At 37.8% G+C, this 14,423-nt stretch overlaps 1 protein-coding gene across 1 annotated transcript in view; it reads left to right on the top strand.

Moving 5' to 3' along the window:
* LOC107560801 (dedicator of cytokinesis protein 9-like) overlaps window positions 1-14,423 on the top strand; it is a 105,693-nt gene that overhangs the window by 46,275 nt on the left and 44,995 nt on the right. The window contains exons 8-21 of the mRNA XM_016245067.1: window positions 3,060-3,234; window positions 3,437-3,489; window positions 4,807-4,881; window positions 5,078-5,218; window positions 5,306-5,518; window positions 6,675-6,797; window positions 7,099-7,181; window positions 9,309-9,431; window positions 9,641-9,720; window positions 9,830-10,020; window positions 12,208-12,273; window positions 12,431-12,523; window positions 12,628-12,751; window positions 12,995-13,113. Coding sequence (XP_016100553.1) covers window positions 3,060-3,234; window positions 3,437-3,489; window positions 4,807-4,881; window positions 5,078-5,218; window positions 5,306-5,518; window positions 6,675-6,797; window positions 7,099-7,181; window positions 9,309-9,431; window positions 9,641-9,720; window positions 9,830-10,020; window positions 12,208-12,273; window positions 12,431-12,523; window positions 12,628-12,751; window positions 12,995-13,113 — 1,659 coding nt within the window. The remainder of the gene's footprint in view (window positions 1-3,059; window positions 3,235-3,436; window positions 3,490-4,806; window positions 4,882-5,077; window positions 5,219-5,305; window positions 5,519-6,674; window positions 6,798-7,098; window positions 7,182-9,308; window positions 9,432-9,640; window positions 9,721-9,829; window positions 10,021-12,207; window positions 12,274-12,430; window positions 12,524-12,627; window positions 12,752-12,994; window positions 13,114-14,423) is intronic.

Here is a 14,423-nt window from a genome sequence, read left to right as displayed (position 1 = left end):
CATTCTTTGGACGGCTGAAATTAAGATCAACCTGTACCAGAATGACGGGAAGAAAAAAGTATGGAGAAGGCTTGGAACAGCTCATGCTCAAATCTGTGAAACATGGTGGAGCAGTGTGATGGCATGAGCATGCATGGCTTCCAGTGGCACTGGGTCACTGGTGTTTATTGATGACGTGACAGAAGACAGAAGCAGCCGGAAGAATTCCGAAGTGTATAGAGATATACTGTCTGCCCAGATTCAGCCAAATGGAGCAAAGTTGATTGGACAGTGCTTCTTAGTACAAATGAACAATGACCCAAAACATACAGCAAAAGCAACCCAAGAGTTTTTAAAGGTAAAAAAGTGGAATATTCTGCAATAGCCAAGTCAATCTCCTGATTTCAACCCGATTGAGCAGCATTTCACTCGCTGAAGACAAAACTAAAGGCAGAAAGACCCACAAACAAACAACAACTGAAGTCAGCTGCAGTAAAGGCCTGGTAAAGCATCAGAATTCCATGGGGGAAAACTGTTTTTATGCCTAGATGTTCTAGCGTCTGCCTGAAGGGAGCAGTGCAAACAGGTTGTGTCCGGGGTTAGAGGGGTCTTTGATGATGTTACCTGCCCGTGTCTTCACTCTGGAGTTGTACAAGTCCTGAAGGTTGGGCAGGTGCACACCAATGATCCGTTCTGCTGTCCTAACAGTCCGCTGCAGTCTTCTTATATCTGATTTGCTGGCTGACCCAAACCAGACAGTTATAGAAGAGCACAGAACCGACTCAATAACTGCTGAGTAAAACTGTGTCACCTGTGCCTGTGACAAGTCTAACTTCCTCAGTTGACAAAGGAAGAACAGCCTCTGCTGGGCCTTTTTCACAATGGAGTCTATGTGAATGTCCCACTTCAGGTCCTGGGAGACGGTTGTGCCCAGGAACTTGAATGCCTCCACTGCAGTCACAGTGCTGTCCATGATGGTGAGAAGGGGGTGTGCAGGGGGGTTCCTCCTGAAGTCTACTATCATCTCCACAGTTTTGAGCGTGTTGAGCTCCAGGTTGTTGTGACTGCACCAGACAGCCAGCTGCTCGACCTCCTGTCTGTAAGCAGACTCGTCACGTCCTGAATGAGATCGATGACTGTAGTGTCTTCCACAAACTTCAGGAGTTTGACAGAGAGGTGAGTAGAGGTGCAGTCTCAAGCATCACAAAGGAGGAAACCCAGTCTCTGGTGATGTCCACGAGTTCCAGACTTAAGGCAGTCATTGCCTGCAAAATATTAGAAATGAACATTTTATTTATGATTATATTTATTTGTCCACATTTGAGCCCCTGAAAATGGAGGGACTGTGTATAAAGATGGTTGTAATTCCTACGTTTTTTATGTTATATTTTGTTCAACCCCTTGAATTAAAGCTTAAAGTCAGCACTTCAATTTCATCTTGATTGTTTCCTTTTAATTCTATTCTGGTGGCATACAGAGCCAAAATTATGAAAATTGTGTCAGTGTCCAAATATATATGGACCTAACTGTGTGTGTGTATCACTCCGCTTGTTCTAGCCGGGTCTATGTTCTTTTTTTAATTATTCACTGAGCTAAGAGTATGTTAGTTAATATAAGAAGAAACTTCTAGCTTCACGGTCTCTCTCTCTCTCATTTGGATGCACCTCTTGCCGCATTGTTTCTCTCTTATAACCTCATTAATTCTCACTAATAACCTAATAACCTAAGCACATGCCCTTGATACGAATTCTAAAAGTGACGTATGTTTAACTGTCAACTTGAGCTTTGAATCCGTGGCGGAAGGAAGTAGTTTTATTAGGCACTCCGTTGTTTCTTGTTTAATTACACGCATGTTCCATCGAACTGTTGTATAAACGCAATATCACTCGAGTATGAGAGCGAAACCGGCTCTATATCAGCGGCTGTGATTGCCTCTGCCTCTGGCCTAATCACAGCCGCTGATACAGAGCCAGTATCGCTCTCGTACTCGAGTGATATTGCTCATATATATATATACAATTTAAAGTCCTGTATTTCTAGGTGGCATACATTTAATTAGTTCATTTTAATTCGATCAATGTTTCCTGCACCATTGTTCAGTGCCACAGTAAAACAAATCATATTACATATTATGATTTTACATATTATTTTCACTTGTACATTTTCAGTCTAAATTTAGTGTAATGAGTAAAAGTGTCCAGTACTGTTAAAAAAAATCCCTCTCCCGGCACTCGTCCTGTGGCCTCGTGCCTCTGGCCTAATCACAGCCATGCTGATATAGAGCCGGTATCGCTCGAGTACGAGAGTGATATTGCTCATATATATATACAGTATATATATATATTTATGTATATATCATATTAGTGTGTTCTGTTGATTTTAAGCTCATTTGAATATAAAAGCTCATTATTTTACTGTATTTTTTCCTTTACTGTATTTCTCTATTAATCATTAGATTCTAAAAAAAAAATTTAAAAATAGGTTTCATTTTCTTCATTTAAAAAATTCTTCACTTTTTTGGAGGGACAAATAACCCATTTATGATTGCATACAATTCATCCATTGATATCCCACTCTTAACATGTGTAACAGTTAAGTAGTGACTGGTTTTGATCTGATCTCAGCGCATTCTGTGTGGCTAAAATACACAGCTCTGCCTGCTGAGCAAGCAGCCGTGAGGAGCCGTGAGGAGCTTCACAGGAGAAATCCCCGACTGATGAGGGGTCAAAAGTTGGATTCCTGCATTTTTCTCTGGTGTTCTTTGCCTGACCAGATGCTCCTGCTCTTATGTTTTTAAACCCATCCCTTTAAAGACAATTAACCCCCCTGTAAGAACTGCCCTGGGCAGGGTTGGGAATCTGTCGCCCTCCGTATGGAAATCATCTCACTTCTTTCCCAGGCTTCTGGGAAGGTTCTACAACATTACATGACTGAAGTTGTACAAATGATAATCTGAATCTTGCTGATGTAGCGTACATGATGCACCTCAAAAGTCATCTACTAGAGATGTTTGTGGCGGTTTTTACTGTGGTAAATGTATCATCATGTGAGTTCATTTTGAACTTCTTTTATATGTGCAGAACAATCGTGTGCGGAGGTTTGCATTCGAGCTGAAGATGCAAGATAAGAGTGGCTATGTTCTGGCCGCTGACTCTGAGAGCGAGATGGACGACTGGATCAGCACCCTCAACAAAATCCTCAACAGCAGCTTTGAGCTCGCCATGCACGACAAGAGGAACGGAGACTTACACGATGGTGTGTGTGCAGATTATCAAGAACCCTTAGTCATCTGTGCGTTTTAGACACATTTAGATGCACATTCCTGAAGCAAACCACACTGACCTCCACACATGGGAGTGACTGTATACACAATGACAAAGAGACATGACTGTGTCCCTCAGAGAGTTACTGTGGTTACTGTGTGGTGTAATGACTTTCTTCTGTCCGTCTGTTGTAGATGATGAACAGGCAAAAAGCGATCACTCCTCTAGCAGTATGGACAGTTTTCAGGTAGGTCACACTTGTGCAGAAACAGCAATGACCCTTGAGTGTCAGAGAAACTCGACTGAACACAGAAATCATCACACTACTGCTGAGTTTGAGGGGGATTTTTTTTGTGTACAGTTGGTGTGTAGCTAGACTTTTGACTGTCATTTTAAAGTCTGGTCCACTTGGCAGCTTATTCTGGCCAAGAACCGCCCACCGAGACTGGAAGGGCTGTTTGATAGACTTTATTTGACATTAAGGGATGGAAAACTGAAAATCTTGAAGTAAAGCAGAATATAAAGGTGTGCAAGAGGAAATCGTGCTTACTTGTTACTAAGCCTTTCAGAACATCTGTGAATATCTTGTGAAGTTTCAATGCTATGAGCACCAACAACTTTGTCCATTTCAGCAACTAGTTCTTTAACATTTATCATTATGTGAAATTTCACAGGCGAATTCCATTCACTTCAGTAGCAATATGTGTTGAGTTTCATTTTGTTCAGTGTTGATTTGATTTAGATCAGTAACAGTGTGAATGGTGCAAAGTTCATTATGAAGCGAACTCCACTACAAAGCAGTCCTATAGCTTATAGTGTTTCTATAAAGCTAATAGTGTCATTATTCAGCGCATGTCAGTTCAGTGTTGATTCAGTTCAGTTCAATAATTTTGCAAAGTTCATTAAATCATGAAATGAGCTAGAAGCAGCTCTACAGAAGAAAACCGTGTCATTATAAAGCACAAGTCAGTTCAGTGTTGATTCAGTTCAGTTCAATAACAGTGTCAATGTTGCAGAGTTCATCAATTATGATATGAATGTGATTGAGCGATACAACAGCTCTAGAGAAGTAGTCATTATCAGCTCAATTTAGTTTCTCATCCAATAGTGTGAGTGCTGTCAAATCAATAATATTGCTATATAATATATTAAGAGTCTTTAAAACCCCAGCTGAGCAAACCAAATGTGACAAGCAAGAAACCCAAACTCCATGAGAGAAACCAGGCTTAGACCTTTATAATCATTTTGTTGGCCAAAATTTAGAAACCAAACGTTTTTTAAATAATCTCTTCATACTATCAAAATAAGGCTTTAATTGTGTGATCTCCCAGAAAGTTGGTTTGCTCCAGATTGTACAGTCATCGTCAAACACAACTAAGAGAATATAGCATGTAAATGCACATATGAAAATATAGAAAATAGTAAACTTTTTTCCACTACTTTAACATACGGATGTGCTATGATAACTGTCTTTGGTTTTGTTCATCTGGAGCTGGAAGTGAATGAGACTGAATCAAAAAACTTGAAAGGTTTTGACTGATATCTCTCCTGCTCTGTTCTCCAGAGTGCCAGAGACATCGAGAGCAAGATGAGAAATGAGACACGGCTAAAACTCTTTACACTGGACCCAGACTTACAGGTACAGCAAATCAGCATCTTAGCATGATTTCTGAAGGATCGTGTGACACTGAAGGCTGGAGAAATTATGCTGAAAATTCAGCTTTGCGTCACAGGAATAGAGACTTTTTTTCAAAAATTGTCCTGACCCAAAACTTTTGAACGGTAGTGTATAAAAATATGTCGATAGATGAATCTCATGAACTCATCCTCCACAGAAACTGGATTTCTCCGGGATCGAGCCAGATGTGAAGCCCTTTGAGGAAAAGTTTGGAAAGCGAATCTTGGTGAACTGTAACGACCTGTCCTTCAACCTGCAGAGCTGTGTAGCGGAAAATGAAGAAGGGCCAACCACTAACGTACTTTACCGTACTAGCTATAGTTTCCAGCCATTTCCATCACAGTAAACCAACTTCTGAGAGTTTCTGTACTGGTTTGCATTGCAGGTCGAGCCTTTCTTCGTCTCTCTGTCATTGTTTGATATTCAAAGTGGACGCAAGATCTCCTCAGACTTCAATGTGGATATGAACCATCCGTCTGTGAAAGCGCTGCTGCCCCCGTCAGGAGCTCACAACAGCACCGCAGCGCCAGACAGTCCACAAGCAGCTCAACCGACAGCCAACAGCCTGACAGAGAGCGCCATTCAGTTTCCACGACAGGTGAGGACACACAGAACAAGAGATCCAATCTCTGTCAACAGCAACTGTGACCTGCTATTGATAGACACACAAAATCATTTTGGTTCATCCCTCAAATGAAAGCCATTTACAGTATTACAGGCATAGACACTCAGACATAACATCAGTTCTGATCATAATGACCAAAATTCCATTTATTTTTATGATTCTAGCCCTTTGTTTTTTTTATGGAAAAACACACACAATATATCTCACATTTTCCAAATACTAAATGCTGAGTACTTTTTATTTTATTTTATTTTATTTTATTTATTTTTTTTATTTTATAATTAGTTTTATTTAATTTAATTTAATTATTTTATTATTTTACAGTCTTTGGATAAGTCAATGCTTAGAAACAATAATCATTTTAAATAATAGTAAAAAAAAAAAGAATAATAATAATAATTTTGAAAATAGTACAAACCTTTCAAGCCTATTAATAAAGAATGTATAATTTTATGCTTAAATGGCACTGGAAAAAAATGTTTTAGTTTCAGTGACTTTCAATAGGATCATTTTGTTGTTAAGGCCCTGAGTGTAACTGTCCTGAGTGTCAGGTTTTTTGTACCTAGTGTAAAATACATTTATGAAGGGAAATGATGGTGAAATTCTAATAAAAGACACATTTCTGGCACATTTTATGCTGTTTGCAATAACACAAACAAATAAAAAGACAAAAATGTCCCTAAGGACGCACCTGGGGTAATGTTTAACTCTCTTCTGCACACCAAGGCTGCATTTATTTAATAAAAAATAGAGTAAATGCAATAACATTGTGAAATATTATTACAAAAACAACTTCTTTCTGATTTAATACATTATAAAATGTAATTTATTCCTTCAGAAATCATTCTAATATGCTGATTTGCTGCTCAAGGAACATTCCTTATTATCCATTATATTTCTGTAGAAACAGTGTTGCTTTTTTCCCAGTCACTTTACTGTTAATGATCAGTGTTTAAAAAAAACCCAGTGTTCTGCTTTTATTTATTTAAATTTAATGCATCATTGCTAAATAAAAGCATTTCATTTAAAAAATATGACTGACCTCCAAACACTTGTGTGCATTAAACATTACTATCCTTGTTTGTGAAAATCTTTTACTTTCAGCTTGTCTAATCATTTCTGTCTATAGGGAGTGTTTTCTGTGACCTGTCCGCAGCCTGACATCTTCTTGGTCGCTCGGATAGAGAAGGTCTTACAGGGTGGAATAGCACATTGTGCCGAGCCTTATATGAGGAACTCAGACTCTGCTAAGGTAGCGCTGCTGCTGTTGTGTGTGTGTGATATCACTTTTAAGCCTCTGGAAATGTGGATAAAACCAGATGTTGGCGAGTGTTTTTAAAGCTCTCAGATTTCTGGAACAGATACTCAGATATACTAGCCCTTCTCTGCCTAGAGACCCCTCATGCTATTTCCATTCTGGGTGTGTTATAGTAATATAATTCAGATACAAATAAAGGTTTTCATAGTCCCATTTGAAATGGCATGCTTTGCAAACCTAATTACGGAGCTGCATTTCTTTAAAAGTGCAGTTCTTTTCTTTCCCCTCTCCTCAGGCTGCTCAGAAGGTTTTAAAGAACGCTAAGATGGCCTGCAGCCGGCTGGGTCAGTACCGAATGCCGTTTGCATGGGCCGCTAGGTGAGACACACTGACTTTTTATTAGAATAAGCTCTTGAAAGTCACACACTGATGGTGGAAGTCACTTATTATGGTTACATGCCATGAGCAGGACAGTTCTGAATGTGAGATTGTGGAGGATGCGGCAGACTATGTGTCCACACTGTACAACTGTGGAAATCCAGGCAACTCACTTACTGAACTACGCTGTGCATCTGGATAAGTGTCACTTTTAACAACTAAATTGTTAATAATTTTCATATTGTATATCAAAATCTTAAGAAATATATTTTACATGAAAAAATCTCATTTTTAAGGCCATTATGATTTCTTTACATTGTAACATAATTAGACTACTGTAATATATATTACTTAAATTTATTTTTTATTTTGCTTAAATTCTAAAGTATAATTTGTAAGTGTACAATGTGGTTGTATTTATTGCACTGAATTTAGTTTATTGATAATGCAAGTAATTTTTGTTTTTTAAATGCGTCTCGACTGGAATTTCATTTTAGGGTATAGGATCGATGTCTTCTGTGAAGTGAGAAATGATAGTTGTCTGTGTGTGAGAAAGATACTAATATTTTAAAGTTCTGTTCATGAACGTACATATAATAGTAGGCTGGAAGCAATGGCTTTTAGTTTAAAATATTATTTTTCTCACAAACACCTGTCATTATGTTTCAAAAGACATTCGGATGGAGAATCCGTTTAATTGTCATTAAAATGTCACAATGCTTAAAAATTGTAAGTCTTAAAATAGGCTTTATTGCAAAATACATTTTCCTATTTTTCTTTTAATTTGGAGAAGAAATATGGTGTGATGTGTCCATTTTTTGTAAGATTTGTAACATGGTTTAATGCTCTTTTCCGTCATTTGATTATAATTTGAACATATAAAAGGCACATAAACATCCCTTAAAAAAATCTAGTTTACCACCTGCTTTCTGTGGACAGTAATAATGCGTTTAAATCGCATTAATTGGAGTAGGTCAATGTAGTGAAACACATTATATATTGAGGTTTATTTGCATGGAAAAGTGACACATTTGCCCTGAAATAACTTAAAAGTATAATATGTGTGGTACAGTGCTTTACCAGTGCATATAGTGACTTGTTAAGTTGGACTGTGGATAGTATGAAAACATCACTGAAACAACTCAAAGGTCTAAACTAGGGATGCCCCGACGTATCGGCTGCCGATATTTATCGTTCGATTTTTCCTCAATTTATAACTATCGGCTATATAAGGAAAAAGGCCGATATAACAAACCGATGGTTTATTAATTAACTGTGTGAAGGCACTGAGCTGTATAATGTCTGTTGCATAATCCTAGCACTGCTGTCTGCACTTTAATGGTAATCAAATAACAAAAGACAAAAGATCTCACACTATTCTTGACTAAATAACTTTTGTAACTTTCATAAGTGTAGCGGACCTCATCTGAATGATGACCAAAACTTTACTGATGGTTTATTAAGTTTATTGCGTCCTTTTTCACTCCAAAAAATTGTTGTAAATTTATTTTACATTTGTTTACTTTATTTCTGTACCTGAAAACTGTTAAACCTTCCTAAAAAGCACTGTTTATTTAATATGTATCTTTGTTCTGTTGTATTTATGTAGGCCTGCTAAATGTTAAATGGATCCAATCCATGTTCATTACAAATTATTTGATGCTGCAGCAATAAAACTGCTAGTATAATTTAATGCAAGTGTTTTTGAACTTTGCTGATTTAAAACATGATCAAAATACTATCTATTTTGATGGCAAAATTTCAAATAAGAGAGTAAGTGACAAATATCGGTATCGGAATCGGCCAATAAGTGTTTGTTAAAATCGGTATCGGCCCAAAAAAATCCTATCGGTGCATCCCTAGTCTAAACTATACAATGACTTCCATCCTGAGTGTGTGAGATTTCAGTTTTACTGTAAAAGCAAGAAAAGTAAAATCAATAATGTTCAGGCAAATAATTGTACAACTGTTTTTGTTCTAGTAAATGCCATTAAGTTTATCTTTCCAGTGGGATGTTACAGATGAGCTGGGCAGGATGTGTGTGTCTGTGTGTGCTCTTATCTCTTTCACCCGAGTGAAAAAGTGGCATAACACAACAGCAGGATGAGCTTTGTGTCTGTTTCTCAGGCCGCTGTTTAAGGACGCCTCTGGGACGGTGGACAAGAGCGCTCGATTCTCGGCTCTCTACCGACAGGACGGCAACAAGCTCTCCAACGAGGACATGTTCAGACTGCTGGCAGACTTCAGGAAGTCAGTTCTACAGTCATACGCTCCAATAATAACACTCTTGTAGTGTTTCAGGTGTTTAGCGTTTGCATGACCTGCAGAACGATGTTGTACACACTCTTGTTCAGCTATTGTTTTTCTCTCTTCTGTCAGGGGTGTTGATATTTTAGAAACAGAATAGCCTCTTTGTCCCCTTGTTTATTTTCCCTCCTCCGTGCTTTCTCTTCTCTCAGGCCAGAAAAGATGGCCAAGTTGCCTGTGATTCTGGGTAATTTGGATGTTACGGTCGATAACGTCGCACCAGATCTCACTAGTAAGGCTTTCATATGCTTTTCTAAATGTCTCTCTGCATTAAACGCAAATTTGGATAATTTCAACCACCTGCTGCTTCTCACTGACTGGTTGATCTCCTGTGTGTGTAGATTGTGTCACGCCCTCCTATCTTCCTCTTCGTCAGAAGGAAGTCGCAGCAGACTGGAGCAGGATGGTGTTTGAGGTGGAGGAGTTTGTGCCGTCTATCGCTAAATGCTCCCAGCCTTTCACAATTTACAACAATCACCTGTATGTGTATCCACGCCATCTCAAATACGACAGCCAGAAGAGCTTCACCAAGGTAAAACAATGCTAAAAGTCTTAACTCACAGCCCAGACTTGTTTTTCTATAGAGCAGGGGTGTCAAACTCTTGGAGGGCCACAGTCCTATTGAGTTTATGTTGTGTTTCATTTACCTCAGAAGTCAGATATCAGAGCTGGGAATGATTTCACACCCGAGTCAAGGTCAAACCGTGATGGATGCCTCCATTGTTAGCAATACCAATACTGCAAAAAAATGATTTTCTTACTTAGTATCTTTGTCTTGTTTTCTAGTATAAATATCTAAAAATTCTTGAATCGAGATGTATTTACTTCACAAGTAAAATGACTTAAGATAATACGTTTTTTTTTCTAAAAATAAATTATCAAAATGTAGTTAGTTTTTGCCTAAAACAAGCCAAAATATCTGCCAGTGGGGTAAGAAAATCTTAATTCAAAGGCTAAACAAGATTATTTTTCTTGCCCCGTTGGCGGATACTTTGGCTTGTTTTGAAGGGGTCATCGGATGCCCATTTTCCACAAGTTGATATGATTCTTTAGGGTCTTAATGAAAAGTCTGTAACATAGTTTGGTTAAAATTTCTCAATGGTAGTGTAAAACAACACTGTATCTTTACCCGGTCAAAAACAGCTTTGTCTACAGCAAGCCGTTTTATTGCATGTTGCTTTAAATGTAAATGAGCTCTGCTGGCCCCGCCCCTCTCTTGCGAGCCGCTCTCTGAGAGACGGTAAACCTTAGCCACATTGTTCCGAAAGCAATGACCGCATTCATCATGTTTTGTCTTCTTGCTCTGAGGCGCAAGTAATTTATTATATATGAAAATGATTATATTCTCCTACTTTTCTTAGTGATTTATAGTGCCATTTTATCAGGAAGTGATGATTTTGTTCTCTTTGACTTGTTGGATTGGAAACGATGCTTGTTCGCAAATTTTTTATGCAATATTCCAGTTTTGCGCATAAGTTCAATTCGCAACTTTGGATGGAAAGCCGGCTACAGACAAACAGAAGTGCTACCAAATAATATATTGCTGCGGTTGTTCATGTTTTATGAATGTTGACATGCTGAGTAGCCTTTTGGGATTCTGAACTCAAGAGTTTCCAAGTCGGAACTCTGACTTGAGAAGACATTCCATTTAAAAGGTCCTATTGGGAAAAGGAATTTCCAATTTCTGAGCACAAATGGATCAGCATTAGTGCAAACCCTGCACACATAACACACATAAAATAAGCCTGAAGGACTTGATTAGCTGCATGCATTTAATTTAGGTTGAAGCTTAACTCTCCATGGCTGTGGCCCTCCAGGAACTGAGTTTGAGGACATTAAGGGAAAAATGCAGAAATCGATCTGAACAAACATTCTTCTCAATATTTAAACATATGCAGTGGAAACTACAGGCAGTAACAAGTGTAATGAGGCATTAGGGAAATATGAAAAGTACAAAAAAAATTGTTTTACAAGCAATGGGACACTAGTGCTTTTCTGTTGCCATCAAACAAGGAGAGAGAAGGAATTTGATGTACCTCAAGAATAAATCAGTCAAACACTTAACTTAAAAATACTTAAAGGCCCCTGAGATTTTAAGTTAATATTTAAAAAATGTAACAATAATTGGACAATGCAATCACAGTTTACTGTTCTCTGATGTTGGTTAATTGGTGACATGACATGCAGGTAAACAACTAAAACATTTAGGCCTGGTTTCACAGACAGGGTTTAGACTAAACCAGGATTAGGCCATAATTCAATTAGGACATTTAAGTAATTTTTATAAATGTGCCTTACAAAAAACATTACTGGTGTCCCTCTTGAGACAAAACAAAGGCATTGATATATTTTAAGATCAATCAGTGCAAGTTTCTTTCAGTTGAAACAGCTCAGACTCACATTTTAATCTGGTACTAGGCTTAAGCCTCATCTGTGAAACCGGGGGTTAAACTTTTTTAACATGTTTAATTTTAATATTTGCATCTTTATTAGCTTTTCATCAACTCACAAATCACTGAAGTATCATATAAATGTCACAAACGTTTTACAAATAGATTCTGTACAATTCTGTTTAAAACTCACAGGACTCATGTAGCAAAAGTGTGTAGGATAAGTACAGTTGCTAAAGTAGGATTAGAAAGATCAGTATTTTTTTAAGCAAGTGCTCAGTGAAGTGTTAGCTGATTGTATTTCATGTTCATGTCTCTTGTGATTCCAGGCCAGAAATATTGCTCTGTGTCTTGAATTCAGAGATTCGGATGAAGAGGACGCTCTCCCACTGAAGGTAGTGTCTCACACAAACACTAAACACTAAAATAAATTTAAATTGTAATATTTCCCAACATTGCTGTTTTTCTTGCATTTTTGATCAACTAATGCCACCTTATGTAGTTTGTGTAACTGTAAGTGATCCTGTAGCTGTCTGTGCTCTGTTTTGTCAGTGTATTTACGGGCGTCCAGGAGGGTCTATGTTCTGTAAGAAAGCATTTGCTCCCATCTTACACCACCAGCAGAACCCAGAGTTTTATGAAGAGGTGAGACGTTTACCTCTGAGCTCTACATATCTCCGTTTGTGTGTTCTTATGGTCAAACTGCTGTGTTGTCTGTGTGTTTAAACGCTTGTTTTTAACGTGTCCAGTTTAAGATAGAGTTGCCGGCTCAGCTGACGGACAGACATCATCTTCTGTTCACTCTCTATCACATCAGCTGTGACAGCAACAGCAAAGCCAGCACTAAGAGACGAGAACAGGTGGAGACACAAGGTGAGACACACACTCACATACGACCTTCTGAAAGCAGCCTTAACCACTGGACTGAAAATACACAGTGAAAGAGTTAAAAGAGAATCAATATTTAGATCCATTATAACTAATTAAACGCAATGTGTGGGCTGCATACGTTGACATTTTAGGGACCCTGTTGCTTGCTTAGTACCATTCCACCCACTCATTATGTTGTGTTGTGTTCTGGTGTGTGTGTGTGTGTGTGTGTGTGTGTGTGTGTAGTGGGTTATGCGTGGCTCCCCTTGCTGAAGGATGGCAGAGTCATCATGAATGAACAGCAGGTGGCAGTGGCTGCAAACCTGCCTTCAGGTTACCTGAGTTACCAGGACAACAGCAGCAAGGTGAGAGATTCTATTAATATTAATCATGTTTTTTTTTATAGTGTTTTGTTGCGTTTTAAAGTGTTTTTTTTTTTGTTGGTTTTTGTTGTTGTTTTTTGTTGTTTTTTGTTTAGTTGTGTTGTATTGTTTTGTTTTGTTTGGGGTGTTGTTTTTGTGTGTGTGTGTGTGTGTGTGTGTGTGTATTTTGTTTTGTTTTGTTGTGTTTTTTGTTGCTATGTGATATGCTTTTTGTTTTTTGTTTTGTTGTACCATGTTACTTGTCATGTTGTTTTGTATTTTAGTTTTTTTGTAGTTGTGTTTTATTTTGTTGCATTGTGTTTTTTTTTGTATTTTGTCACATTTTGTTGCTGTATTTGTGAGTCGAGATGTGTTGGGTTAAGCTGCTAAGGGGTGAATTAGAAATGTGTTGCAAAATTCACCATTGAAGACAATGTCACGTTAAGCCTTTGCGGGGCCCTGGGCTAACGCAGCTTTGGGCCCCCCACCCACCCCCCCACACACACACAATGGTTTTATTCAATTAATTAGTAAATCAAATATGCAATCAAACTCTGTATAAAGATGCACACGTTATACTCTTGAAATAAAAATAAACAAACACAATGTGCACATCATAATCCCATAAGAGGCTAAAAATTATGTACATAAATTAAACAATATTATCGAGTAATAATCGTACAAATCACAAACAGCTCAGCAAATAAATTTAAATATCACTCACCACTAAAAGGGCTTCTTCCTGCTGTTCTTCTAATACACTAGAAGTTATAGAAATTTAAAACATTTATAATTTTGTTTCTCTATTTAACTTTAACTTACAATAGTGAAAGACATCTTCTCTCAGGTAGATTCTCTCAGTTTTCTAGCTGGATGTTGTGCTTATGATCAATAATCACATCTTTGCATTTGCTCAATTGATTTGCAGAAATCAAAACACGAGTCCCCCTCGCTGTGAAGCAGTGCCACAAACTGGTCACCTCCATGCCACGCCGAATTGAGGCAGTAATTAAAGCAAAAGGAGCCCCTACCAAGTATTGAGTACATGTACAGTAAATGAACATACTTTCCAGAAGGCCAAGAATTTTCCAAGAAAATTTTTTATTGGTCTTATGAAGTATTCTAATTTGTTGAGATAGTGAATTGGTGGGTTTTTGTTAAATGTGAGCCAAAATCATCACAATTAAAAGAACCAAAGACTTAAACTACTTCAGTCTGTGTGCACTGAATTTATTTAATACACAAGTTTCACAATTTGAGTTGAATTACTAAAATAAATGAACTTTTCCACGACATTCTAATTTATTGAGATG

Source organism: Sinocyclocheilus grahami, unplaced genomic scaffold (assembly GCF_001515645.1).
Source record: "Sinocyclocheilus grahami isolate Dianchi unplaced genomic scaffold, SAMN03320097.WGS_v1.1 scaffold744.1, whole genome shotgun sequence".
Classification (NCBI taxonomy): Eukaryota; Metazoa; Chordata; class Actinopteri; order Cypriniformes; family Cyprinidae; genus Sinocyclocheilus; species Sinocyclocheilus grahami.
This window is presented reverse-complemented; position numbering and strand designations above follow the sequence as displayed.